The following is a 25731-nucleotide window of genomic DNA, read 5'->3' on the forward strand; positions in this document are numbered from 1 at the left end:
GCTGAATTGTATTTGCTAACATTTTGCCGAGTGCTTTTGCATCTGTATGTATGGGGGCTATTGGTATGTAGTTTTTGGTTTTTGATACTATCTTTGCATGGTTTTGCTATCAGGGTAGTACAAGCTTCATAGAATGGATTTGGAAGGGCTCCCTTCCTCATTCTGTTTCCTGGGAACCATTGTGTAAAAATGCTGTGAATTCTTTTTTAAGTGTTTGGTAGAATTCTGCAGTGAATCCAGTTGGGCCTGGAGACTTCTTTTTTGGGAGTTTCAAGCTTATGGATTCAATTTCCTTAACAGCTATAGGGGTATTCAGATTATATATCTCCTGTTAGGCGAGTTGTGGTAGTTTGTGGGTTTTCTTGTGTGTCTGAGGACGTCGTCTGAGTCGCCGAGCTGTGTGTGGGGCTGTCCATGGCAGTCTCTCGCCGCCCTCTTGGCGTCTGCAGGGCCTGTGGTGGTGGCCCTTGTCTCGCTTCCTGTGTTTACTTCTTCTCTCGCAACCTCCTCCTCTTTTAGGGGGAGGGTTAGTCTTGCTAGAAGTTTGTCGAATTTATTGATCTTTCAAAAAACCAGCTCTTAGTTTCACTGATTTTCTTTCTTTCTTTTTTCCCCCTCCTTTTACTTCTTTCTGCCCTTGTTTTATTATCTCCTGCACGCTGCTTGCTTTGGGTTTGTTTTGCTCTTCTTTTCCTCTGTTCTTGTGGTGAGAGCTTAGAATAGTGATTATACTTAGATCACATCCCTCTTTTCTGGTGTGTGCACGTAGCATATTAAATCTGCCTCTCAGCACGCTTTGGCTGTGTCTCACACATTTTAACATGTTGTGTTTTCGGTTTAATTCAGTTCCATGTGTTCTTAAATTTTCCTTCAGGCTCTTCTTTGACCTATGGATTGTTTGGAAATGTGTTGTTTTGTTTCCAAATGTTTGGAGATTTTCCAGTATCTTTCTGTTGTTGATTTCTAGTGGATTTCATGCGGCCAAAGAACATACTCTGTACTTTTGAGTATTTTAAATTCCTTAAGGTTTATTTTAGGCTTAAGAGATGGTCTGTCTTTATGTTTCATGGGCGCCTGGCAAGAACGTGTACACTGCTACTGCTGTTGTGTGGCGTGTTCTGTAGATGTGGGTAGATCCTGTTTGTTGAAGGTGCGATACTCTTCTGTACCCTCGCTGTTTTTCTGTCTGGTTGCTCTGTCAGTTGTCAAGGGCCGCTGAGGTCTCCATTTATAATTGTGCATTTGTCTGTTTTTCCTTTCAGTTTTATTAGTTTTTGCTTCACATGTTTTGTGGCTCTGTTGTTGAGTACATACAGGCACACCTCATTTATTGAGCTTCACTTTATCGCAGATAATGCACTTTTTCCAAACCAAAGTCTTGCAGCAACCCTGTACTGATTGAGTCTATTGGCATGATTTTTCCAACAGCGTCGGCTCACTTTGTGTCTCTATGTCACATTTTGTTAATTCTTGCAATATTTCAAAACTTCCCAAGAGATTACAGCTCGTCGAAGGCTCAGACAATGGTTAGCATTTTTTAGCAATAAAATATTTGATAATTAAGGCATGTACATTTTTTAGACATAATGCTGTTGCACACGTCATAAACTTTAGTATAGTGTAAACATACTTTTACACGCACTGGAACCAAACAAACTTGCACAACTGACTTTACCACGATAAAGCCGTGGCTGGAACCACGGGGTCTGGAACCGGACCCGCAGTGTATCTGAGGTGAGCCTGAGCACATTTAGGAGTCCTGTGTCTTCTTGGTAGATTTTATTTTCGTATGTCCCTCTGTCTCTGGTAGTTTCATTCGCTCTAAAGTCTGCTTTATCGATGTTACAACAGTCCCTCCACCTTTTCTTTGATTAATCCACCACAATATATCTTTTTAAAAAAATTTTACTTTCAACTTGCCTGTATCATCATGTTAGAAGTGAGCTTCTTATAGACAGCCTATAGTTGGGTCATGTTTGTTAATCCACTTATGCCAAGTCTGTCCTTTATTTGGCTTATTTAGACCATTTCCACATAATAGAATTGACATGATAGAATTATTGCTCTGTTAGGGCTTAAGTCCACTATTTTATTTTTTGTTTCTATGTGAGTTCTCTGTTTTTTCACTTCTCTGATTTCTTTTTCCTGCCTGCCTCTGGGTTACTTGGACACATTTTAGAGCTCCGTTTTGATTTATCTGTAGTATTTTTAAGTGTTTCTCTTGTGTAGGGTTTTTAGTGGTTGTGCTAGATATTGCAGTGTGCGCATAACTTACTCCAGTCTATTGGTGTCATTTTACCAGTCTGAGTGAAGTTTAGAAATCTTATCAAACTCATGTCCCTTTGCCCTCCCCAACTTATAATGTCATTATCTTAAATAGCTCCTCTGCATGTGTTTCGAACTTTATCAGAGTATGCTGTAATTTTTGTGTCAACCACAAACACCATTTAGAAAACACAATTAAGGAAATTGTATTGTATTTACTCATATTATTATTCTTTCCATTTTTCTTCCTGCCTTATGGTCAGTGATTCCTATTTTCCCGTCATATTCTTTATATTTAGAGAACTTATTTTAGTCATTCTTTAAGGGTAGGTCTATTGGTAACAAAGTCTCATAGTGTTTCTTTGTTTGGGAATGTCCTAGTTTCTCCTTCATCCCCGAAAGATCTTTCTGCTGGGTATGGATGTCTAGGTTGACCCTTCTTTTCTTTCCGCATTTAAAAATGTTGTGCCCCTTCCCTCTGATACACGTGGCTTATGATGAGCAATTCACTGTCCTTTGAATGGTCTTCCCTTAAGGTAAGGTGTTGTGTTTCTCTGGCTACTCTCAACTTTTATATATACCTCCACTTTTGTTATGGAAGTTTTCAGAGGGTAGTTGGGGAGTACAATGAACGATGCACATGCTCCACCTAAATTCAATAAATTTTAATTTTGTCGTCTTTTTTCTTCCTGTGTTACATGTTTTGCTGGGCCATATAAAAGTTGTAGGTATTATGAAGCTTTGCCCCTAATATTCCAAGAATAAGGACACTGTGGACTTCCTGTGGAAGTACAATGACGTTACCATACCTAAAAAATTTTTTTCATTTTCCAAATTTCTAATTTTCACAATCAAGATTTTTCCTTTGTCTTTGGTTTTCAGAAGTTTGACTGTAACATCTCTAGTGGATATTTTTGAGTTTATTCTGTTTGGGATTCGCTCAGCTTCTTGACTCTGTGGGTTTAAGTCTCTTGCCAGATTTGGGAGGTTTTCAGCCGTTATATTTTGGGTGCTTTTCCGCCCCACTGCCTTCTCCTTCCCTGGGATTCCGGTGTGTTTTGTAGTCCCGTGAGTCCTGGAGGCGCCCTCCGCCCACCCCCACCCCTCCTCCACCGTGAAGCCTTGCCTCCCCCTGCCCTTCCCGCGGGGCAGTTTCTGCTTCGCTGCGACTCAGCCCACGGAGCCAGCTCTGCAGTGGGGCCCGTCCCCCCGGCTTTGCACGCTGGGGGCTGTGTCTTTCAGGTGTGAGCTTTCACTTGATCCATCTTTATGTCTTTGGTGGTGCTTTCTGTTTTTCTCAGTGGTTTCAAACATGTTTGCAGTTGTTTGTGGAAGCGCTTTTATCATAGCTGCTGCAGAACCTTTGTCAGGTAATTCCAACGTCTCTGTCGTCTCTGTGTTGGCATCTGTTGATTATCTTTTTCGTTCAGTTTGAGATCTGCCTGTTTTTTTTTTGATGAATGAGTTTTGATTGAAAGCTGGATGTTTCCACTTGTTTTCTGGAGACACTACATCTTACTTAAACCTGTTCTAGCTGGGCCTCCGATCCTGCCCTGTGAAGGGACCGGGGCCTTCCGCCTCACCACTTGTGTGCTGGGGAGGAGTCCAGGCTCCCTGCTTGACCTCACAAGCAGGGAAGAGGGGAACACCCCGCTCTACAGACTAGAAACTGAGAGAGGCTCAGAAATCTGTCCTGCAGGAGCCAGTGGGGATTGCAGCTCAGCTGAGCCAAAGTCCAGGCTCCTAACCACTGCGACCCTGACTCTCAAGAGACGCACAAGGAGTAAAATTTACTCTACAATGAAGAGTCTGATGGCAGTGACCTGGAGGCACTTCCTGCTGGGGTTTCCACGGCTGCTGGGAGTGGGCATCCTGGGTCACGGTGACCTCAGTGGTCAGAGCTTTGCTGCACTTGGCCGAAAGACCTCTTTCAAACTGGACAGAGCACTTCAGCCGGCCTAAGGATGCGACGTCCACCTGGGGGGACGTCTTCTCACAGCCCTACAGTGGTCACCCCCTGTGCCCAAAGGAGCTTGGGGCCTGGAGTCCTTGCTGTGCACTCTGTGTGGCCCCCCGCCCATCCTGTAGCCCAGTTTATGGGAGGGATTGGGGAGGGTGCTCACACGTGGCTGTGCCGTCCTGTGCTTCGGGCAGTGACTGTGACCACTTCTGTTCTGTGCGAGGTTGACTTCCATGTGAGTCAGAATTTGTCACCTTGTGGGGCATGAGGCACTGGGTAGTGTCCCAGCCCCACCTTTTCTTGGGTTGTGAGCCTGGACAGTCGGATGTTTTCTCTGAACCTCAGTTCTTCCTCCGTATTATGGCTTTGGAGCAGGCTCAGGGCCTCCAGTGCAGGGATGTGGGGCCCCAGAGGCCCTGGACCCGTGCCTCATGCTCTGTTCAGGGCTGAGGTGGGGTAGGGGAGGACGGAGGAGGCTGAGGCGTCTTTGGCCAAGAGCTGCAGGCTGTCTCCATGGCAACCGCCAGCAGCCTCCTGGGCAAGAACCAACACCCAGAGTCAGTGACAGAGCAGCTCCTGGAGATGCTCCTGCCTCTGCCACTCAGCCCCTGGGTCTCCCTGGGCTGGGGCGCCCACCCTACTGGGCCTGGCCTGGAGAACCCCACCTGCCCCTTGTGAGCCAGGGACCGGCGTGCAGGTGTGGTGCCTCTTCTGAGTCTCCGAGCCCAGGTGCTCATGTCAGGGTGGAGAGGCCGTGGCTCCCCAGCCCCGGCTTGGCAGGGCCTGAGCTCCCTGAGGGGGGCTGAGTGGCGCCACTGAAATGCATCTTGCTTGGGCCCCAGCAGGGATGGGGCCGGCTTGGAGCCAGAGCTGATCACGATGTCTCCAAGGGGAGGGGGCACCTGCACTCCAGACCCTTCTTGCTGAGTTGTTGTCCAAACTGAGGTGTTTTCCAGAGTCCAGGGGATGCCTGCAGCAACTGTGCTGGCTCCGCTGCCCAGCAAAGGCTGTCCTGAGTAGCTGGACACATGTGGTCGTCCTGTCTCTCTCCCTTCGCTGGACTTGATGGAAGCCTCAGGACGAGCTGCCAGGCTGGCCGGGGTTTCGGGGGTAGGCGGAGGCCGACCCCTCCCCATCAGTAAAACACACTGAAGGGCAGGCTGAGCCTCTAGCCAGTACGTAGGATATGCGGCTCCAGAGACCCAGGGGGGCCCCCCGAGGCTGGGTGCCTGGGTTAGGGGAGGGGTCCCGTCTGCCCTGCACTCGTGTGACTGGGGGTGCCCATCCACCTCGGGAGCCCATGGGAGTGGGACTTCCCGAAGGGGTGGCTGCTGTGTCTGTGGTCCCGGCAGTGTGTCCCTGATCCTGGGGTCCACACTGGGTGCTCATGTGCCCAAGGGGCTGTGTGTCCTCAGGCCCAGGCCACGACCTTCCACCCTGCAGCTCCGTGTGAGGGGTGGCCTGGGCCTGGGGCCGGGGCCTGACGGTGGTCACAAGCTTGGTGTGGGTGTGCTCAGGGGCCCGAGTTCCTGAGTATTTTCTATATTGTAATCGTAACTCGCATAAAAATGTGCACTTCACATTTTTGTTCGGTATAGCAGCATAGTTGGGTGAAATTCACAGTTTACTCACCCTTTTATAGTGTACAAGTCAGTGGTTTCTAGTGTCCTCAGAGCTATGGAACCGTCACTGCAGCCTCATTGTGGAACATTCCTGTCACCTCAAGAATGAAACCCCTTCCGAGCCCCTCCCCGCCCCGCCGGCCCCCAGGAACCGCTGGTCTACTTGTTGTCTCTGAATTTGCCTGTTCTGGGTGCTTCGTGCGCCGCGTGGCCCTTTGTGTCTGGCTTCTTTCACTCGGTTTGACGTCTTTAAGTTTCGCTGTGCTGTACGTGGATTCTTCCAGTGTCACTCTGGACGCGTCCGGCCCTGTGTGCCGGACCCCCGGGCCTCTGCTCCCTGCTGCTTCTCTGCTGCTGAGCACGGAGACGCTTCTCCTTGGCCTTATTAACTTCAGGAGTGGGATGCCTGTCCTTGTAAACTCGGTTTCTTAATTTTTGTTGTTTCGGTGGGACAGGCTCTCAGAGTGGACTGACGGAAAGCGTTCCGCTTTGCCATGTTGCTTTCAGAGGAGAGGTATTAGTTTGCATTCCCACCAGTTCCATTTGAGTCTGGTTTCATGCCGACTTTGCCTTCACTGGATGTTGCGCTTGTGAAGCCCTTGGGGGTTAGCTGGGTGCAGAGCCCGGCCTCACGGCTGTTTCACCTTTCTGTTCCCACGACTCATGGCCTGGGCCCGCTCACACGTTACTGAGCTGTGCTTCCCATGTGACGTGTGTGTGGGCTCTTTGTGTTCAGTGTCGGAGGCCTCGGGGCTGCTGTGCTGGCGTTCACCGGCTCGTGCTTCCTACCAGGTGCGGCTGGGCGCGGACGCGGAAGGAAGGAGTCCCCGCCCCGCTCCCGGCTGGCCTCCAGGATGGCTTTCCAGGGTTTCCATCGAACCTGAGACTTTGGGAGCAGTAGGCGCCCGGCAAGTCCTTGCTGAACACAAGGATGAATGCTATGATTTCCTTTTTGTTATTGTTCTTAGTACCACATATTTCATTAAAGTACCTCAAAGTTATTTTATTATTTTTTAAAATTTCAGTGGAGAATACACATTTTTCTTTTCTGTATAAGTAAAAAATACTGGTTTTTCTCACTTTAAAATGCTCCTGTGGGAAAGAATGAAAACAATGACCCATCACGCCACGGTCCTCGAGCTCTTTCTTTCAGGCTTTTCTTATGGGTAGGTTTTAAAAACCCGCAGTTGGCACCACACCCCCGGGATGCAGCGCATCCGGTTCCTGTCACGGGCAGGCTGCCGCGTGCAGATGTGCAGGGACCCCGGGGCTAGTGTGCACGCACCGCCCACAGCTGAGTGGGCTCTGGAGATGGTTCCTCCGCCGTTCCCCTCCTGGTGAACAATTATTCCCGATTTTGCTTTTATAGAAAAGATCGGAAAACGTGCCTCCCTCTGTGCCCCACCTCGGATTATTTCCTTGGGACAAATCCTGGAAGTTGGAGGACAATTTATTTCCTCTGTAAATCATTAAAACCCCTGCACTTTCCCGTCATTTGGTTAAGCTTCCTCTCCACATACTGAAGTGCTTTGTGCTGAAAGGCTGTTTCTGCCTTTCAGCGTGAACCCATCTGGCCTGTGGTCCCGTTGCTGAGCTCAGCGCGACATCTCGGCGTCTCCGGAAACAGGACCTCCGCTCTTTGCTCTTCTTTTCCACACCTTTCTTAAAGCTTTTTGCCTGTTTGGTTTTCCAGACAAATTCTGAAATCATTCTGTCGTAGTTCGAAGGGCTCCTTCTGCGGTGTTGTCTCAGTCATCGAGACCCTCGGTTGATTTGTGGGGAACCAGGGCTTAGGAATGCGTGTTTGTCTGCCCGTCGGGGAGGAGCGTGAGTCTTGGTGTGCACGCGGTCCTCCCCTTCTTGTAGACGAGGTTTTGCAGTTTTCTTTGTTTAGGATACTCTCAGTTTAAAGTGACGCCTCCGTGGTTGGTGCTTGATGCCACTCTGCCGAGGTGCGTGTTTCACCAGCTCTCGGACCGGCCCCTCCTGGTCGCACTGGGGCTTTGGGGCCCGGTGCTCGCCCGGCCCGGGCTGGGCCTGCTGCCGGCGCTCCGGGTGGAGCTGGGCTGCTCTTGCTGATTGATGGTGGTGGGCTTGCAGCCAAGTGCGATTTTTCCAGCCCAGATTTCTCAGCACTGTGATGACAATGTCTGAAGATTGCTTTTCTGTGCCTGTTTTTGTTTTTTTTTTTTTTTCCTGTAATTGCTTTTGGCCTCATTGTGTTGTACTTTTCTTGTAAGTCTGTGTGCTGCTTTCCGTCCTCTGTGGAAGTCGGAGGGGGTGGCACTCGCAAACCTGCAGAACGGTGTTTAAGCTGATGCTTCTGGCCATCGGGTCCCCCGCCTTGAGTGGGCGTCAGAGCCTGCAGGGGAGCCCGCCCGCAGAGGTCGGGCGGGGCCCGCACTGCACACGGCTGCTGGCTCCCAGGTCCTGGGACGGCACTTGGAGGAACTCCGCCCTTGACCCAGTTCCTGGGAGTTCTGTCGTCGTCTTCCAGAAATAGTCACCTTATCTGTTCCTTCCTTAGTTCTTAGTCACATTCTGGTACGTTAGCCAGAACTCTTGAAATAAGATGAAACGAGAATTATGGTAGTAATTCTTATTTTATTATCTGATTTAAAAGGAAACCCTTCATGTACATGTGGGCTTCTTGGTGCTCTTGAGAGCTGATTCTGTGCATAGAAAATATTGCTCAGAAGTTATTGTAAATTCTAAAAAATCATCATTCAATTTATTTAAGTTACAAATCCAAAAATTTAGTTCTTTAAAGAAATTTTAGATTTAATTTGTGACAACATGGATGGATCTTGAAGGCATTATGCTACGGGAAAAAAGTCAGACAGAGAACTAGAAATAGAAATACTGTGCTTATATGTGGTGGGGTGGTTTGCTTACAACAAACCACCCCACCAAACTCATCGAGAAAGGGATCAGATCTGTGGTCACCAGAGGCGGGGGAGGGACAAGGGAAGGGGAGCTGGAGGACGGTGGTCAAGGCGCACAAGCTTCGGGCTGTAAGAGAAATAAGAGCCGGGGAGGTGACGGACGGCGGACTGCACGGCGGCTGCGGCCACCACTGGGTGTGTCTACAGGAAGGCCGGCGAGAGAGCAGGTCCTGAGAGCGCCCATCACAGGGGACTTTTCCTTTCTCTCGCATCTACAAGAGATGACGGATGTCAGCGAAGCCTCCTGTGGTGCCACTCACAACCACGTGAGTCAGACCACCATGCTGTGTGCCTTAGACCTTCACAGGGACAGGCGTCAGTGATTTCTCAACGAAACAGGGAAAATAGTAATTTTTTAAAGATTCAGCTTATTAAGTTATAGTTATACGTTTGTGCAATTTTTAACAATCACTTTCAAGGAGACACTAAGTAGTGTTTTATTCCATTTCAGAAGTTAATGTAAAACATGTAACATTTCATTTATGAATTTATGATAACTAGACCTTCTTAAGTGCGTAAGTATTGTATATGCAGCAACTTAGAGTAAATACAGTGACTCGTACATTTCCAGTACTTTTTACAAACTTAAAGTCACAAGTCTAAATCAGTTTTTCCACTAAAAACACTCGAATCACAGGCTAATGTGGTGCTAAAACGCAGCCCAACGTGGCACGTTGGTGTGTTCTGATAAATTCTGTTAATCGTAACACCGCAGTGCAACACAAGAGAGTCTGATTTTCATAAACATTTCTGTATTTAATTCTGAGCTTCCTGGGAGTTGAATATTGCTGTCCACCAAGGGAACTGTCACCTCAGAACAGAGGAAGCAGAACTTTCCTTCCTCCGTCGTCGCTCCCAGCTTGCCTCCTCGGAGAGCTTTCCCGGGGAGGAAGAGGACAGGCTGGTCGGGGGCACCGACATGGGAGTGCCCCGGTGGCTGCAGCTGGGCTGTGGTTTACTCCCTGAGGCTGTGCACATCGCTTGGGTAGATTTTGTGTTTTCATGGCTCTCAGGATTGTAGGCATTCTTGCCTGGGTCTCAAAGCCTTCGAATTCTTCATTAAAAAACAAAAGTGGTGTTTTCCAGTCCCACAGGACTGTGACAACCGGCAAAACCGGTTTCTGTATCTTACCTGTCTTTGCTGGTGCGACCTCTAAGGCCTTTGTAGTGACAGTTCGGGTTTGTCAGGGTCTTGACGCCCGATGCCCTGAGAAACCGCTTTCCCTCCCGTGGAACGTGTGTCTTCCCTGGACGGCGCCGCCCCATGGTCTGCATCTCTGCAGGGAGCCTGCTCATGTGCTGCTTTAAAATGCACGTCCCCTCCCTCACACCTCCCTGTCAGTCGGCACTTAGCTCTGGAGATTTCTCTGCAGAAATAAAACATTGTGGACATAATTGAAGTCTTCTGAATACAGCCCCTCAACCAAATTCTCTGTATCTTCCTTCTCTCCTACCTTCTGGGGTAACTGCTGCCCTGATCTGTGTTCTTTATTCCAGTGCACAGGTGTGGGTGTTCCGACTTTTACCAAACACATCCGTATCTGTAAATGATGTGCAGCCTGGTTTGCGTGGTTTTAGTTGTGTAGGTCTGTAATTATTCCACAACGTGCCTTTTCACCCCTCAACAGTGTTCTAAACGTTTCCCAAGTTCACCTGGGTAGGTTTATTCAGTTTTACACGCTGCTCACACTTGACTGCAGCAACGGTCCATCGTGCGCAAATACCACCAACTGCTCTCGCCGAGCCGCAGGCTCTCCCACTCTTCGTGGTGACGGGCGGGGCCGCTGCGAGCGTGCCTGCTGCGCTCCTGCACGCGTTTGTGTGGCACGTCTGGTGTGAAGTTAGGCTTTCTGAGTCACAGGGATGCTCACTTAAGATTTTCTGGAGGCAGCCAGACGCTCTGGAAAGCGGTTCTCCAGTTTTCTTCTCCACCAGCCGGGCCGCCGCTCGCTCAGCCCTGCTTGCTGAGTGAGGCTGTGAGGCGGTGCCTCTTGGTCAGTTTAATCTGAATCTCCCTGATTGCCAGGGCTTTTGAACATCTTTTCTCCTTGGTAACTTGCTGACTTTTCCGATAGGTTATTTGTATTTTTCATATGAATTTACAGGAATTCCTTATATCTCCTGGAAGCCAGTTCTGTGTCCATTGCAAATGTGTTGCATTGCAATGTCATTCTCCTTTCGTTTCCTCTGTAATTTAAATTTTATTGTAGTCAGATTTATCAGTGTGTCACGTTAGGTTTGCCATTTTAATGTGTTATTTAGGAACCCTGCCCGATCTCATAATCATAGAACTGCTCCCATGCAGTTTTGCTTTGTTTCGTTTTCCCAAAGTTTTAAAGTTTGCTCTCTGCACTTAGGTCTTTTGAAATATTCCAATTTTTAAAATTGTGGCAAAATACACATAACATAAAGTTTACCATCTTCATCATTTTTAAGCATGTAATTCATGGTATTAGACGTATTTAAAATGCCATGCAGCCGTCACCTCCACCCATCTCCAAAGCTCTTCGTCTTGCAGATATGAAGCTCTGTACCCATTAAACCGCCCCCATCTCTCCCTCCCCTCAGACCCTGACAGCCACCATTCTGCTTCCCGTCTCCATGGTTCTGGCAACTCTCAGCACCTCATAGAAGTGGAACCCGGCAGTACTTGTCTTTTTGTGACTGGCTCATTCACTCAGCACAGCGTCTTCAAGGCTCAGCCACATTGCCCCGTGTATTAGTTTCTCCTGCCTCTTAAAGGCTGGGTAATATTCCACTGCGTGGAAACACATAGTCTGGGTCTCCATTCATCCACTGATGGACACCTGGGTTCCTTCCACATTTTAATGCTTCTGAATAATGCTGCTGTGAATCTGGGTGTAAAGAATATCTCTTTGAGACCCTGTTTCAGTCCTTTTGAATATATACCCAAGAGTGGAACTGCTGGATCATATGGTAATTTTACGTTCAACTGTCAGAGGAATCACCATTCAGTTTCCCACAGTGGCTGCGCCACCTTACGCGCCCACCAGCAGTGCGCAAGGATTCCAGTTTCTTCACATCCTCTCCGACACTGTTATTTTCCAGTTTTTCTTTTGTGTTTTGAAAGTAGTCATCCTAATGGGTGTGACTGGTATCTTATTGTAGTTTTGATTTGCGTTTCCCTAATAATTAGTGATGTTGAGTACCTTTTCAGTGTGCTTAATGGCTTCATGTGCTTAATCTGTATGTCTTTTTTGGAGAAATATTCATTCAAGTCCTTTGCCTATTTTTAAACTGAGTTTTTGTTGTTGTTGAGTTGTGATAGTTCGTTATATATTCTGGATATTAATTCCTTTCTGGGTATGTGATTTGTGAATATTTTCTCCCATTCTGTAGCCTTTCTATTTACTCTCTTGATAGTGTCCTTTGATGTACAAAAGTTTTATATTTTGATGAAGTCCAATTTTTGTATTTTTTTCTTTTATTGCTCATGCTTTTGATATCATTTCCAAGAAATCCTTGCCAAGCCCAATGTCATGAAGATTTTCTCCTGTATTTTCTTCTAAGAGTTTTATAGTTTAAGGTCTTACATTTAGATCTTTGATCCATTTTGAGTTGCTTCTTGTATTGTATATTGTATAAGGGTTCAGCTTCATTTTTTTGCGTATCAATGTCCAGCTTTTCCAGCGAAGTTTGGTGAGCAGACTCTCTCCCCCGTTGAATGGCCTTGGCACTCCTGTTGAAATCAGCTGACTGCGTGTGTGAAGCTTTGTTTCGAGGGTATTAGTCTACTGCTCTGGCTATTCAGGATCCCTTGAAATTCCACATGAGTTCTAGGATGAGTTTTTTATTTCTGCAAAAAGTGTCATCGGAAATTTGATAGGGATTGCACTGAATCTGTAGGTTGCTTTTGGTAGTATTGATGTCTTAAAAATATTGTTTTTCCAATTCATGGACATGGAATGTCTTTCTGTATGTTTTGTGTTCTTTAATTTCCTTCAGCAGTGTTTTGCAGTTTTCAGTGTACAAGTCTTTCATCTTTTTAGTTAATTTTATTCTTAGGTATTTTATTCTTTTTGATGCTATTGTAAATGGATTTAATTTTTTTTTCCTTTTTTGATTGTTCTTTGTAAACATATAGAATATAGCTTATTTGTGTGTGTGTGTGTGTGTGTGTGTGTGTGTGTATTGACTTTATATCCTGAAACTTATTGCTGAGTTCATTACTTCTGGTGATTTTTGGTGGATTTTCTATAAATTTAAGGTTTGCTACATGTAGGATCTGTTGAGATTTTTACTGGAATTGCATTGAATTTATAGATTAATTTGAGGAATGATGTTGAATTGTCTCATCTATTGATATGGTTCATTGCTATTATCCCTTTTTTCTTCAAGAATGTTTTGTGGCTTTTATTATCAAGGTATCAAACTTATTTTATTGAGTTTATTCCTAGATACCTTATAGATTTTATTGCTATTATAAACAATATTTTATGACAGCTTTATTAAGGTATACTTCACATACCATAAAATTCACACTTTTAAAGTACACAATTCCGTGGTTTTCAGTGTAGTCATGGTGTTGTGCAACCCTCACCACTAATTTTAGAACATTTTCGTTTCCCTAGAAAGGAGTCCCATACTCGTTAGAAAGAGCTTTTAAAAATTGCATTTTCTACTTGTCAGTGAAAACAATTTATTTTTAAATATTTGTTTGGTATTCTATAACCTTGCTGATCTTTCTGCTTAGTTCTAATAATTTTTCTGTACTGTGCATGCTTTTGGATTTTCTACATAGAAATCACATTATCTGTGAATAAGACAGCTTGTTTCCTCCTTTCTGATCTTTATATATTTTATTTCTTTCCTTGTCTTTTTGCCTTGGCTAGGACTGCCGTATGTTACAGACGGTGCACTTCTGTTAGCACGGATTTTAAGAGCAACAGCACTAATGGTTTTTAGTAGATACCTACTGTCAGTTTAAGGAATATTCTAGTCCTAATTCTTTTCATCATGAGCGACATCGAAACTTTATCAGATAATTTTTCTGAAATTTTTGACACGATTATGCAGTTTTTATTTTGGTTTCTAACGCGGTGGATTAGATCAATACTTGCTCTGCTACTGCCCTGCCGCCACGTCCCTGTGACAGCCCAGCTGACCATTATGTGCTCTCAGAATACGTACCTTTGAATTTGATTTACTCTGATATTTTGTTTAAGATTTGTGTTCATAATTGAGATGTGTGTAACCTTTTCCAGTCTTGATGTCAAGACTGCCCCATCATAAAATGAGTTGTGAGTTTTTTCTTACATATTTTATTCTCTGAAATAGTTTGTGTAACATAGAATTATCTTTGAATGTTCGTCGAACACACTTGTAATATTGACTGGGTCTGCCATTCTGGCAGAGAAAACCTGGATCCAAATTCTGTCTTGCAAATGACTTTGGCAGAAGTTCGAAGACACCCCCGAGACGCTGGCCGCCTGCCGGCGCACCTGCACAGCCGCCTCTGTCTCCTTTCGAATGTGGGCAGACCTGTGGGGTTGATGAGAGGCCACCACGCCTGTGGGTAGTCTGTGAATCAGCTGACTCTGAGTTACCAAAAGGATGGGCCTTGTCAGGTGGTCCTTGTAAAGGAATCGGGCGCTTCCTAGAGTCAGAGATTTTAGAAGTGAGAGAGGGATGGCCGAGGGGCCTCTAGGAGCTAAGAGAAGCCCCCGTCTCACAGCAAGGCCGCGGGACTCCATTCCTGCTGCGAGGAAATGGGCTTTGCAGACAACCTGAAGGGGCTGGAAAGCATCACTTTCCCTAGTTTAGCCTCCAGATGACCAAGCAGCTGGCTGTTTGTTACCTTGATCTGCACCTTTGAGACCCTAAATAGGGAATTTAGCCACGATGTGCCCTGAATTCTGACCTGCAGAACTGTGAGCTAGTAAATGGGTGGTAAGTTTATATAGAGAAATGCAAATCAGAACTACAATGAGGTTTCACCCCATACCAGTCAGAATGGCCATCATTCAAAACTGCACAAACGGCAAATGCCGGAGAGGCTGTGGAGAAAAGGGAACCCTCCTTCACTGCTGGTGGGAATGCAGTTTGGTGCAGCCACTGTGGAAGAAGTATGAAGATGACTCAAAAGACCAAAAAATAGACTTACCATTGTATCTTAATTTTGATCCAAGTTACACCTCAAATTTTATTCCTACTTCCATCTATTAAGAGTAGGGGGCGACAGTCCTTTTTCACCAAGAGTCCATGATGCATTTTAAAGGTAGAGCCAACAGGAGTGTTAGTGATTTGCATGTGGAGTGTAAGAGCGAGAGGAGCCAGGGATGAAGCCTTGGTTTTGGCTTCGGTAACAGTTGACTAGTGCTGTTCACTGAGAGGGGTGAGTACTGGGAAAGGAGCAAGGCTGGGAGAAAGAACAAAAAGTTCTTTGGTCACCATGATGTACCAACTCTGAACTTTAAAAGAGTACATGTTTTAATACTTATATTAAAGGTGAAAAAAGAATTCTTTAGTTTACTTATAATGTTTGATATACTTTTTTTGCTATCCAAGTGGAGATATTTAAAAGTCAGTTGGATGGATATGTGAACCCAGAGTTCCAGATTTGAATTAAAGAGATAAGTTAGTAATAAGCATACAATGGTATTTAAAACTTGAGTGGGTCATACATGGTGTGAGACCTAAGGCATCCAATTTTTGAGTCTGGTAGAGGAGACAAAGCTGGCAAAGAAGACCTGGAATGGACTCCCAGGGTGTTCAGAGGAAAACGAGAAAGTCGATCAATGGGTGAGAGAAGGAGCCATTTACAGAAGGAGACTTACCCACTGGGATTGGCAAGACGCTTGACACCACATTCCAGTGGGGAGGGGCGGTGAGAACGTAGCTGGACGAAGCTTAAGAGAGCTGGCAAGGTAAGGCAGTGGGGAGGCCAAGGCGTGATGCTCGCAAAGAGCTCTGGCTTGAAGGGAGCAGAGAGGCGTGCTGGGTGAGGCAGATATGGGATTTTCTGTTCTGTGTTACCATGGGAGACATCAGGATAACGGAACTGAGTGTCACGCTCTTCCTGAGCCCTCCGAACCCTCTGTTCGCCTTCCCCACTCTGCATTCCCGTGTTCTCCTGTGGGGAGTGAGGAAGGGGACATGTGGTACCTGCTCAGAGGTCCTTCAAGCCCCATTTTACTTATGCTTCACTATCACCACCTGTCATGAGGCAGCTTGGAGTGCAGCTGGGGTTCGCTGGGGCATGGCTCAGGCTTGGGCTCAATTGGAGGACAGGGGCCGGAGACCAAGCGTCCTCTTAGGGGTGATGCCTGGAGGGATGGTCGTGCTGGTAAAAGCCATCACTTTAATTACTGATCAGGACGTCTGAACTCAGTTCCTGCCCTCCCCTGCCTGGTACACCGCACGCCCTGTGCCAGCCCTGTGCTTGGACAGGCACAGAGGTGCCAGTGCTCTTGGAAGGACAGGACATGGGTGGTAGGAGGGACGTGCCCTCTTCTCAACTTGATGTGGAAGCCCTTATGTCCCCCCTTCTCTTTGTTCCTGCCAGGATCCTTGCCACAGCTGGCACTGACTTTGACCTGCGGACCCTGCGGGCTGTGCGTGTGCTGCGGCCCCTGAAGCTGGTGTCTGGGATCCCAAGTGAGTCTGCGAGAGCGGTCAGGCCCGGCCGCTCGGACGCTGACCTCCTCCCCATCCCCAGCGTGGCCACAGCTGGGCCCTAAACAGTGGGCCCTTTGGCTTTGGTGGCTCTGAGCTCACCACCCTTGACCCCGGGGAACCAGGTGTGAAGAAGGGAGGGGCCGCCTCCTCCAGTCTCTCCTCCTCTGTGAAGCCCAGAGGTACCTTGGCTTCCCTCCGCGGAAGCTCTGCTCCTCCTCATGCCCACTGCGGTAGTTCCAGCTCTTTGGTTCTTTTCCTGAGGTTAAAGGACAGATGGCGACTGACTGAGGCGGTGGGGCAGGGTGTCCGGGGGAATATTCAGAGGCTGCGGGAACCACCGTCTTGGCTCCGGCCGGGCGGGGCCGTGGGGACCTGCAGCCGCGTTGACGTGCTCCGGGGCTGGGCTGCTCCAGAGGCCACGCGAGGGCGGGCGGTGCCCAGGGCTACCTTGTGAGCCGGTGACCGCAGGGTCCCCGTTCCTCCAGGCCAGCAGAAGTTTGGGTTCCCCTCAGGGCCCGGGTGGCAGGGCCCTGGGGCTGCGTCCCCTGAGCCCACTGCAGAGAAGACTGTTGGTTGGCGCTGTGTTCTGCCCCCAAGACGCTGCCTGGAAGGGGCTCAGGCCTGTAGCCCAGAGCTGGGGTGAGGCTGGAAGTGAGGGAAATGAGGTTCAGCCCCCTCTGCCCAGTTCCTCTGGCCTGGACACACTAATGCCTATGGTCAGTGGTAAAGTACTCCCGGGACCCCCTGCTCTCCGCTCCCGGGACCCCCTGCTCTCCCTTCCCGGGAACCCCTGCTCTCCCCTCCCGGGACCCTGCTCTCCCCTCCCGGGACCCCCTGCTCTCCCCTCCCGGACCCCCTGCTCTCCCCTCCCGGGACGCCCTGCTCTCCCCTCCCGGGACCCACCCCGCTGCTCTCCCTCCCGGACGCCCTGCTCCTCCCCGGGACCCCCTGCTCTCCCCTCCCGGGACCCCCTGCTCTCCCCTCCCGGGACGCCCTGCTCTCCCCTCCCGGGACCCCCTGCTCTCCCCTCCCGGGCCCCCCTGCTCTCCCCTCCGGGACGCCCTGCTCTCCCTCCCGGGCCCCCCTGCTCTCCCCTCCCGGGACGCCCTGCTCCCCCTCCCGGGCCCCCCTGCTCTCCCCTCCCGGGACGCCCTGCTCTCCCCTCCCGGGACCCCCTGCTCTCCCCTCCCGGGACCCCCTGCTCTCCCCTCCCGGGCCCCCCTGCTCTCCCCTCCCGGGACCCTCTGCTCTCCCCTCCCGGGACCCCCTGCCCCGAGCTCCCAGCATTCCCTCATCTCTTCTCTCAAGACTCTGCTCTTGCTCCACCCTGAGCCCTCCATGGACTCGTAGGGCTCAGCAGCCCACACTCCCCACTGGAGCTTCATACTGACACCCCCCCCACATTGCTTGTCCCCTACAATGGGACGCTACTCTGTCCACCTCCCCCAAGACCCTCTGTCCCCTGCCTCAAGGACTCTCATGCAAGCACTCACTGTTCTGCCCTTCCCCCAAGCCTTCATGCTTCCCGGCCACTCCCTGCCTGGTCCCTACGCTGGGGGCCTCCAGCTGTGCCCTGGGTCCTTGCGAGCGCTCACCTCTCAGCACTGCGCCCAAGACCCTCAGCCGTGCCCACCCAGGCTCTTGCCATCTCCCCTCAGCCGTGCCCACCCAGGCTCTTGCCATCTCCCCTCAGCCGTGCCCACCCAGGCTCTTGCCATCTCCCCTCGTCCCCTGCCCCCACAGCCCCGCTGCCCACTCTGCCCTCTGACGGCCCTGCTTTGCCTTCGGCCCCAGGTCTGCAGGTGGTGCTCAAGTCCATCATGAAGGCCATGGTCCCGCTCCTGCAGATCGGGCTGCTCCTCTTCTTCGCCATCCTCATGTTCGCCATCATTGGCCTCGAGTTCTACATGGGCAAGTTCCACAAGGCCTGCTTCCCCAACAGCACAGGTGAGGCCAGCAGCACCCTCATTCACCCAGGACACACGCACGGCTCCAGCACGAGGGCCTTCTCGGTGCCAGACGAATGAGGTGGACACAGACAGTGACCTGACAGATGTGGACGTAAAACAAGTACAGACTGTAGTAACTTCTAGGAAGGAAACAAGAAGAGTATTTAAGTAGAATAACTTAGGGGCCTGCTTCACAGGGAGTAGCCAGGGGGGCCGCTGGCAAGGCGACAACTGGACAACGACGTCTGTGTGCCACCTGCCAGCAAGCGCCAGTCACAAGGAACAGTGATGCGGAGGGGAGTCACGTGGGGTCGAGATCATGGTGGGGCTCTGACAGAGGTGGGAGGACACGGAGGGCTTGAGCGAGGAGTGGCATCGTCTGATTTTTCTGGCTGCTCTGGGGAGGCGAACCCTAACAGGGCTGATCTCGGTCCAGGAGAGATGGTGGTGGGGGCCAGGCTGTTTGGTGGTTGGAATAGGTCAAGTTCTGGGTAGACTTTTGCAGTGGGGGTCTGCTGGGCCAGCAGGGGTTTCTGGGCTATTGTGTGTGGTGCGTAAGAGAAGAGTTAAGCCTGACGCTAACGTTCGTGGCTTGAGCTACAAACACATTAAAGGAGAAAACCTGTTATGATCATCTTAATTGATGCAGAAAAAGCTTTTATTAAAATTTAAATCATTCTTAGTTTTGAAAACCTCTTACCAAACAGGAAATAAAGGGGAATTTCCTTAAATGCCCTAAAATTTCCTGCGAACATCATACTTTGTTGTAAGTCTTGAGAGCTTTCCCTCTAAAGTTAAGAGCAAAATAAAGGCACACATGGTCACGTCTGGTCCATGTGGCATTGGTGGTCGTGGCCGGTGCCATGAGGCAGGAAAAAGAAGAGAAACCCTATCGAGAATATGAAAAGAGGAAATAAAACTTGTCATTCACAGAGAATACAGTCATCTCCAAATAGACAAACAGTGACTTCCTAGTCTTCTTCCTGAGCGTTTATTAAGATATTTGGAGAGAGGAATAAAATTGTGTGACCGGTTTTGCCTTTGAATCCTGGGATATTTGTTTTCAATCCCACCAACTCCTCAAAATTCCTCCTACACCGATAGGAGGAATTTCCAAGTGTCGTGGCACATTTTCTAAAATATCTTTTCTACCTTTCTGCTAGGACTCTGGCAGCGAGGGGGTGAGTGTGTGCCACTCGCCCCCCTGTTCCAGGGTTAGCTCTGGTTGTCTGCTGGCTCTTCAGCGTCTCTCTGTGGCCCCTGGCTGCCGGCTAGACCGCGGGCCAGAGGAGTGCGTGCGCTTTGTCGGGGCCAGTGCGGTGAGGCAGGGCCCTGAGGCCCAGCCATGCTCTGGGCCTGTGTCGGTGGGCTTTGGTCGACCTGCCTGCTGAGCGCCAGGACCACAATGCTGAGTCCAGCTTGGTTCTGGTTCCAAAGTGACGGGCAGGTTTGCACGTCATGAGACTCTTGGTGGAGGTTTGGCCTCGAGGGGAAGAGTCAGGGTGGGAACAGCAAGAAGAATTGGAGATTAGGAGCTTGTTGTTTACTTTAAGGTGGACGAGTCCTGAGCATGTTGAAAGAATGGTGGGCAGGTTCTGGTGTGGAAGGAGAGGTTGACCAGTCGTTCCTGAGAGGTTTAGTCTGAGGGGCGGTGGAGGCAGACTGCAAGCAAGAAGGAGCTGGTGCAGGCGCCGGACGGAGGGCAGGAAGAGGAGGGAGGGTCTCCCCTGGTGCCTAATTCCCGCCCCGAGATGAGCCCCAGCAGGGGTGGAGAACTGGGTGCTTCTGAGCTCAGAGCCTGTGCTCCGTTCTCCCCTCCAGATGCAGAGCCGGTGGGCGACTTCCCCTGTGGCAAGGAGGCCCCGGCCCGGCTGTGTGAGGGCGACACCGAGTGCCGGGAGTACTGGCCGGGGCCCAACTTCGGCATCACCAACTTTGACAACATCCTGTTTGCCGTCTTGACGGTGTTCCAGTGCATCACCATGGAGGGCTGGACCGACATCCTCTACAATGTGAGTCGCGTCCTGGCCCTGGAGCCCCTGGGGTCCCCCTTGGGCGGTGCTTCTGCCCAGCCCCAGGCTCCCTCCTGCACCCCACCCTAGGACGGAATACAGTCTGCCTTCAGATGACTCCTCCAAGGGGCCCACTGTGGCCGGTCCGCCTGGGCCCTGTGGTCTCCAGGACAGCTTCTCTTAGAAAGTGGAGCTGGGGGCCTGGTGGTGGCAGTGAGAACAGACAATTCCAGGGAGAAGCTCCTACCGCTGCTGGTGAGGATGCCGTGCTCCGAGCCAGCCCTGCACGAGGGGCTCAGTCTCTGCACATAGACCCCAATGTGCAGGCGATGAGACCGAGGTGCGGAGAAGCTAGCTGACTTGCCAGGCCCTGAGGCCGGCAAGCGGCTGCAGGCGGAGCACGTGAGGAGCAGGGCCGAGGCTGAGGGAAACTGCCCCGAAGGCGCTGGGGTTCTCAGGGCGGGAACCGGCGTGCTGTGCGTTTGTTCCCTTCCCACTGGGTTGACCTGGTACTGTTCCCTCCCACCTTCTCCGCCCTAGGATGCCAGCCGTCCCAGCGGCGCAGGTCCCCCGGGGTTTCCTGGTGACACATCTCGCTCCTACCTCCCCTCCACCCTTGGCTCTTCTTGTGGACTCTGCCATCGACTCAGGGGCAGACCTCTGTCTCTTTTTTCCTGTGATGACCCCTCACCCTGCAGAGCTCCCTTCTACCCCCCACCCCGAGCCCTGTGAGCTGCCAGGGCACGAGGACAGTTAGATTAGTGGGAGGTGGAGACAGAAGGTACAGAGGAGCCAGGGACTCGAGAGGTCTGGCTGGAAGGTGCGACTGGTGGGTGGCTGTGTTCTGTGGAGCCGGAGGTGTGTTCTGCTCGGGGACAGCGCGGGGAGGGGGCTGGGGCACGAGGTACTTCCCTCTGAACCTGTCCCTTGTGCACTGAGGGCGGGGCTTGGGCCACCAGCCCTTGGAGCCTCATCCCCCCAACCTGCCTCCAGCAGCCTTGTGCTTCTGGCACGAAGGCTGAACAGGAGGAAAGGGACAGACTGGGACCCTGTGCTCTGTGCCTCCTCCATGGGTTCACGGAGACCCAGCGGATCCCAGGGCCAGGCGTCCAGCAGGTCTGGGGAAGTGCTGGCTGAGCAGGCAGGTGGCAGATGAGGAGTTAAGGAAAACTGGCCAAGGTTCCCCGAGCCAGATCCCTCCTTGGAGTGGGAGTAGTGTCTGATGACAGGCGCTGTTTGATCGAGGTACAGAGGAACGGGGACAAAGGCGGTGATGAAGAGCTTGGCTGTTCCTCCCTGACAGCCGATCCAGGAACAATTTCCACAAAGACGAGCCCTAAAAATAGCTCTGAGCTGGCCACATCCCTGCCAGCCCTGCCGAAACAAGGGCTGCATGAGCAGGTGTCTACAGCCCTCCGTGCCCAGCGGGGCTCGGGCAGTGTGGTCTGTGCCTCCCAGGCGCGGGGTGGGCAGGAACCAGGCCCCGGGCAAGGGGCACTGGTCAGGGCGGGCCCAGAGCCTTCGCCCAGCATGTGTTTCTACGGGCCCCTGGGTGCCGGGCTCTTTGAGACAATGTGTGCCCGGTGGTGGCAGGAGGCCTTGGATAAGTAAGGCCTGATGACGGCACCTGCTGTGAAGACGGCGAGGGAGGCTGAGGGCAGAGGGTGACAGATTGGGGTCACTGGGAGGGCAAGGCCTGGGGGAGTCTGGAAGCCAGACAGACGCTGAGGGGCGGGGCTTCGGGGTGCAGTGCCGGGTGTGAGCTGGGGACAGGACCCAGAGCCGGGGCCCAGAACTATCCGAGAGGATTTGGGAAGGAGGTTCTTTGGAGGGAGAGCCTGCCCTCCCCTCCAACCCAGTGCGAGGGACGTTCATTGTACCCCCAGACGTACGCTCCTTGGGTGAGGCCCCCGCGGCTGTGCCTGGGACTTTGGGGGCAGGAGCTACGGTGGGCAGAGGGAGAGAGGGCACACTCAACACCTCCTGTGGACCCGCTGGAGTGGGGAGAGTGGGGAGGAGTGGGGGGGTCTCTCAACAGAGGCCGACTGCTGGAACACTGATGGAGGGGGCGCCAGGTCCTCCAGCTGGAGGAGCGATGGCTGGTCGTGAAGTCAGATGGGTCCTGCAGGAACCCACAGAGGAGCCTCGTGGGAGACGGGTCAGCAGTAAATTCCTGCCAGGCCTGGAGACATGGGATTATCTCGGGACAGCGAGCGTCACCGTGCAGGGAAGAGCTCGCTGTACCGCCCTCCCCGCCGCCCCCCAGCTGCTTTGAGTGTGGGGAGGTCAGCCACCCACAGCAGGCTGCGGAGGGAGGAACAACGCGTGGAGGGGCAAAGGGGGCCACGCCTTCCTCTCCCGTTGAGAGCGGCCAGCTGTGCCCGGCAGCCACGGAGAGTGGCTGTTCTCAGTGGGAAGCACGTCTGGCAGATTTATTGCCAGCTGGGACCAGACACTAAATTATGAGTTGTGAATGTGTTTTCTACTTGACGTGACTGCAGAGCTTTGTGTTACCCAGAGTTATCAGAAAAGTCACGGGACTCGTCCAGACCTTCTTCCCAGGGTGTGGCCACGTTCAGAGGGACAGTAGGAGGTGAATGTTGCTGGCCTGGCTTACGACCGTATCCACGTGGCTTTGCACATACTCACCGTACAGGTTTCACAGAGGTGTGAGGAAGGGGTGCTCAGGTACGTAGGTGCAAAGCCTGTTTTGACATTCGTGCCGACGTGGTTTGCTCCCTGGTTGGATGTGATGTTTAATGTCAAAGAAAGAGGAATCTGAGACAGCAGGGCTCGAGCCACTGGGGCAGGTGGTGCCTGTTGCTGAGAAGGGAGAGCGGAGAGCGGGCATGATTCTCTGGAGATTCATGCAGCTTGCTGTGTGTGTCAGTGGTTTGTTCCTTTTATGGCCGAGTGGCCTTCCAGGTGCAGGTGGATGCAGGGTTTAGCATTCACCTGGTAAAGGGCATCTGGGTTGTCTCCGGCTTGGGAGATTATGAATAGAGTTGCTCTGCACGTTTGTGCGGATGTAAGTCTTCATTCCTCTGGGTTAAATGCGCGAAGGTACAGCTTCTCTGTTGTACAGTAGTTGCATGCGTAGTTTTTAAAGAAGCCAGAGCCTTCCCAGAGGCCTGTGTTCTCGTACATCCCCACCAGCAGTGCGTGAACACGCTAGCTCTTCTGCGCCCTCGCTGGTATTTGGTGTTTCTCACTTGAGCCATTCTGGTTGTCTGCAGAGATACGTTGCTGTGGTTTGAGCTTGCACTTCCCAATGGCAATGTGGTTAGGCACCCTTTCACACTTATTTGCCATTGGTGTATCTTCTTCAGTGAGCTTCGTATCTTTCCCTCAGCTCCGGACTGTTCTTGGACGTAGAATCTGTATGTGTTCTAGACACTAGTTCTTTGTCAGATACGTGGTTTGCAAGTGCTTCCTCCTCATCAGTGGCCTTTTCGTGGTCTTCACCTGCTCTTTCACAGAACAAGCACTTTTAAATTTGATTAAGTCCAGTTTATCAATTTTTCCTTTTGTGGACTGGGCTTCTGGTGTCAGATCTAAGAACTCTTTGCCTAGTCCTAAATCTTGAAGATTATCTCCTATTTTTTTCTCTGAAAGCGTTATTATTTTACGTGTAAGTCTGTTACCCATCTTGAGTTAATTTTTGTGTGAAGTGTGAGGTTTAGGTCAGGGTTCTCTCTCTATCCCTCCCTTTTTCTCTCCCTCCATCTTTCACTCTTTCTTTGGCCTTTGGACATCCAGTTGCTCCAGCACCACTTGCCGAAAGGGCTGTAGTTCCCCTATTGAATTGCTTTGCACCCGTGCCAAAAACCAGTTGGGCATCTTTGTGTGGGTCTCTGTCTGTTCCGGTGACCTGTGTGTCTGTACCCCTGCCACTACCACACAACCCTCTTTACTGTAGCTGTGTCATAAGTCTTCTAAATGAGGTCGGCCGATTCCTCCCATTTCATTCAGTTTGGGAGAATTGGCATCTTTATGGTGTTGGGTCTACCAATCCATGAACATGGTATATCTCTCCGTTTATTTAGATTGTCTTTGATTTCTTTAATCAGCACTTTGTAGTTTCCAGCATACGAGTCCTGCATATGTTTTGTTAGATTGTAAATGGTACTGTATTTTTAATTTTGGTGTCTATATTTTCATTGCTAATGTGTAGAAATGCAACTGATTTTTGTATGTTGATCTTATATCCTATAATCTTGCTCAACTCACTTACTCATTATAGGAGACATTTTGGGGATTCCTTGGGATTTCCTGTATAGACAAACATGTCATCTGCAAACAGAAATTTCTTTGTTTTTGATCTATATGCCTTTTGTTTCCCGGTTTTTGCCTTATTTCACTGGCTAAAACTTCCAGCATCATGTTAATTAATTAAGAGTGGTGAGAGCAGACATACTTTCCACGCTCCCAATCTTAGGAGAAACACATTCAGTTTTCACTATTAGAGTGTAATGTTAGCTGTCAGTTTTTTGTAGATGCTGCTTATCATGTTGAATCAGTTCCCCTATGCCTACTTTTCTGAGACTTTTTATCATGTATAGGTATTGGATTTTGTAGAATAATTTTTCTGCATTGATATGAGTTTTTTGGTCCTTTAACCTGTTAATATGGTGGATTACACTGACTGACTTGAGTATTGAACTAGCCTTGCCTTTCTGGAATAAACCCCACATCATCATGATATACAATTCTTTTATATATTGCTTAATTCTGCTTGCTAATATTTTATCAGAGATTCCTGTGTCTATATTCATGAGGGCTTTTGAGCATAATTCTCTCTCTCTCTCTCTCTTTTTTTTTTTTTTTTGTGCTGTCTTTGGTTTTGTTATCAGGTTAATACAAGCTTTATAAAATTAATTGGGAAGTAGTTCTTCCTATTTTTCTAGAAAAGATTGTATATAAACGGTGTTATTTTTTTTTAATGTTTGGTGGAATTCTACAATCTAGGTCTAGAGATTTCTTTTGTGGATTTTTTTCCCCAAATAACACTTTTATTGGAATATAATTCACATAACATGAAATTTACTACATTAAAGTGGTGAATGGTTCAATAGTTTTTGTATGTTCACAGGGTTGTGCAACCAGGGTTTATTTCTACATTATCAATTCTATTTCATTGATCAATATGTCTAAGCTTTTTTGGAGGGAGGTTTTAAAAATCACAATTTCACTTTTCTTACTAAGTATTGGACTGTTTACCTATTTCATATTGGGTGAGTCGTGGTAGTTTGTGTCTTTGGAGAAATTGATCCAAATGTTGTCAAATGTATATAGAGTTTTTAGTAATATCCCCTCATTATCCTTTTGATGTTTGCTGGG

At 49.8% G+C, this 25731-nt stretch overlaps 1 protein-coding gene across 7 annotated transcripts in view; it reads left to right on the forward strand.

The window, feature by feature from the left end:
• CACNA1B (calcium voltage-gated channel subunit alpha1 B) overlaps positions 1 to 25731 on the forward strand; it is a 173409-nt gene that overhangs the window by 15902 nt on the left and 131776 nt on the right. For all 7 annotated transcript variants that reach the window (XM_032479054.1, XM_032479047.1, XM_032479050.1 and 4 more), the window contains exons 4-6: positions 16318 to 16409; positions 18225 to 18377; positions 20201 to 20391. In XM_032479054.1, coding sequence (XP_032334945.1) covers positions 16318 to 16409; positions 18225 to 18377; positions 20201 to 20391 — 436 coding nt within the window. The remainder of the gene's footprint in view (positions 1 to 16317; positions 16410 to 18224; positions 18378 to 20200; positions 20392 to 25731) is intronic.

The sequence above is a fragment of the Camelus ferus genome, chromosome 4, assembly GCF_009834535.1.
Source record: "Camelus ferus isolate YT-003-E chromosome 4, BCGSAC_Cfer_1.0, whole genome shotgun sequence".
NCBI classification, from domain to species: Eukaryota; Metazoa; Chordata; class Mammalia; order Artiodactyla; family Camelidae; genus Camelus; species Camelus ferus.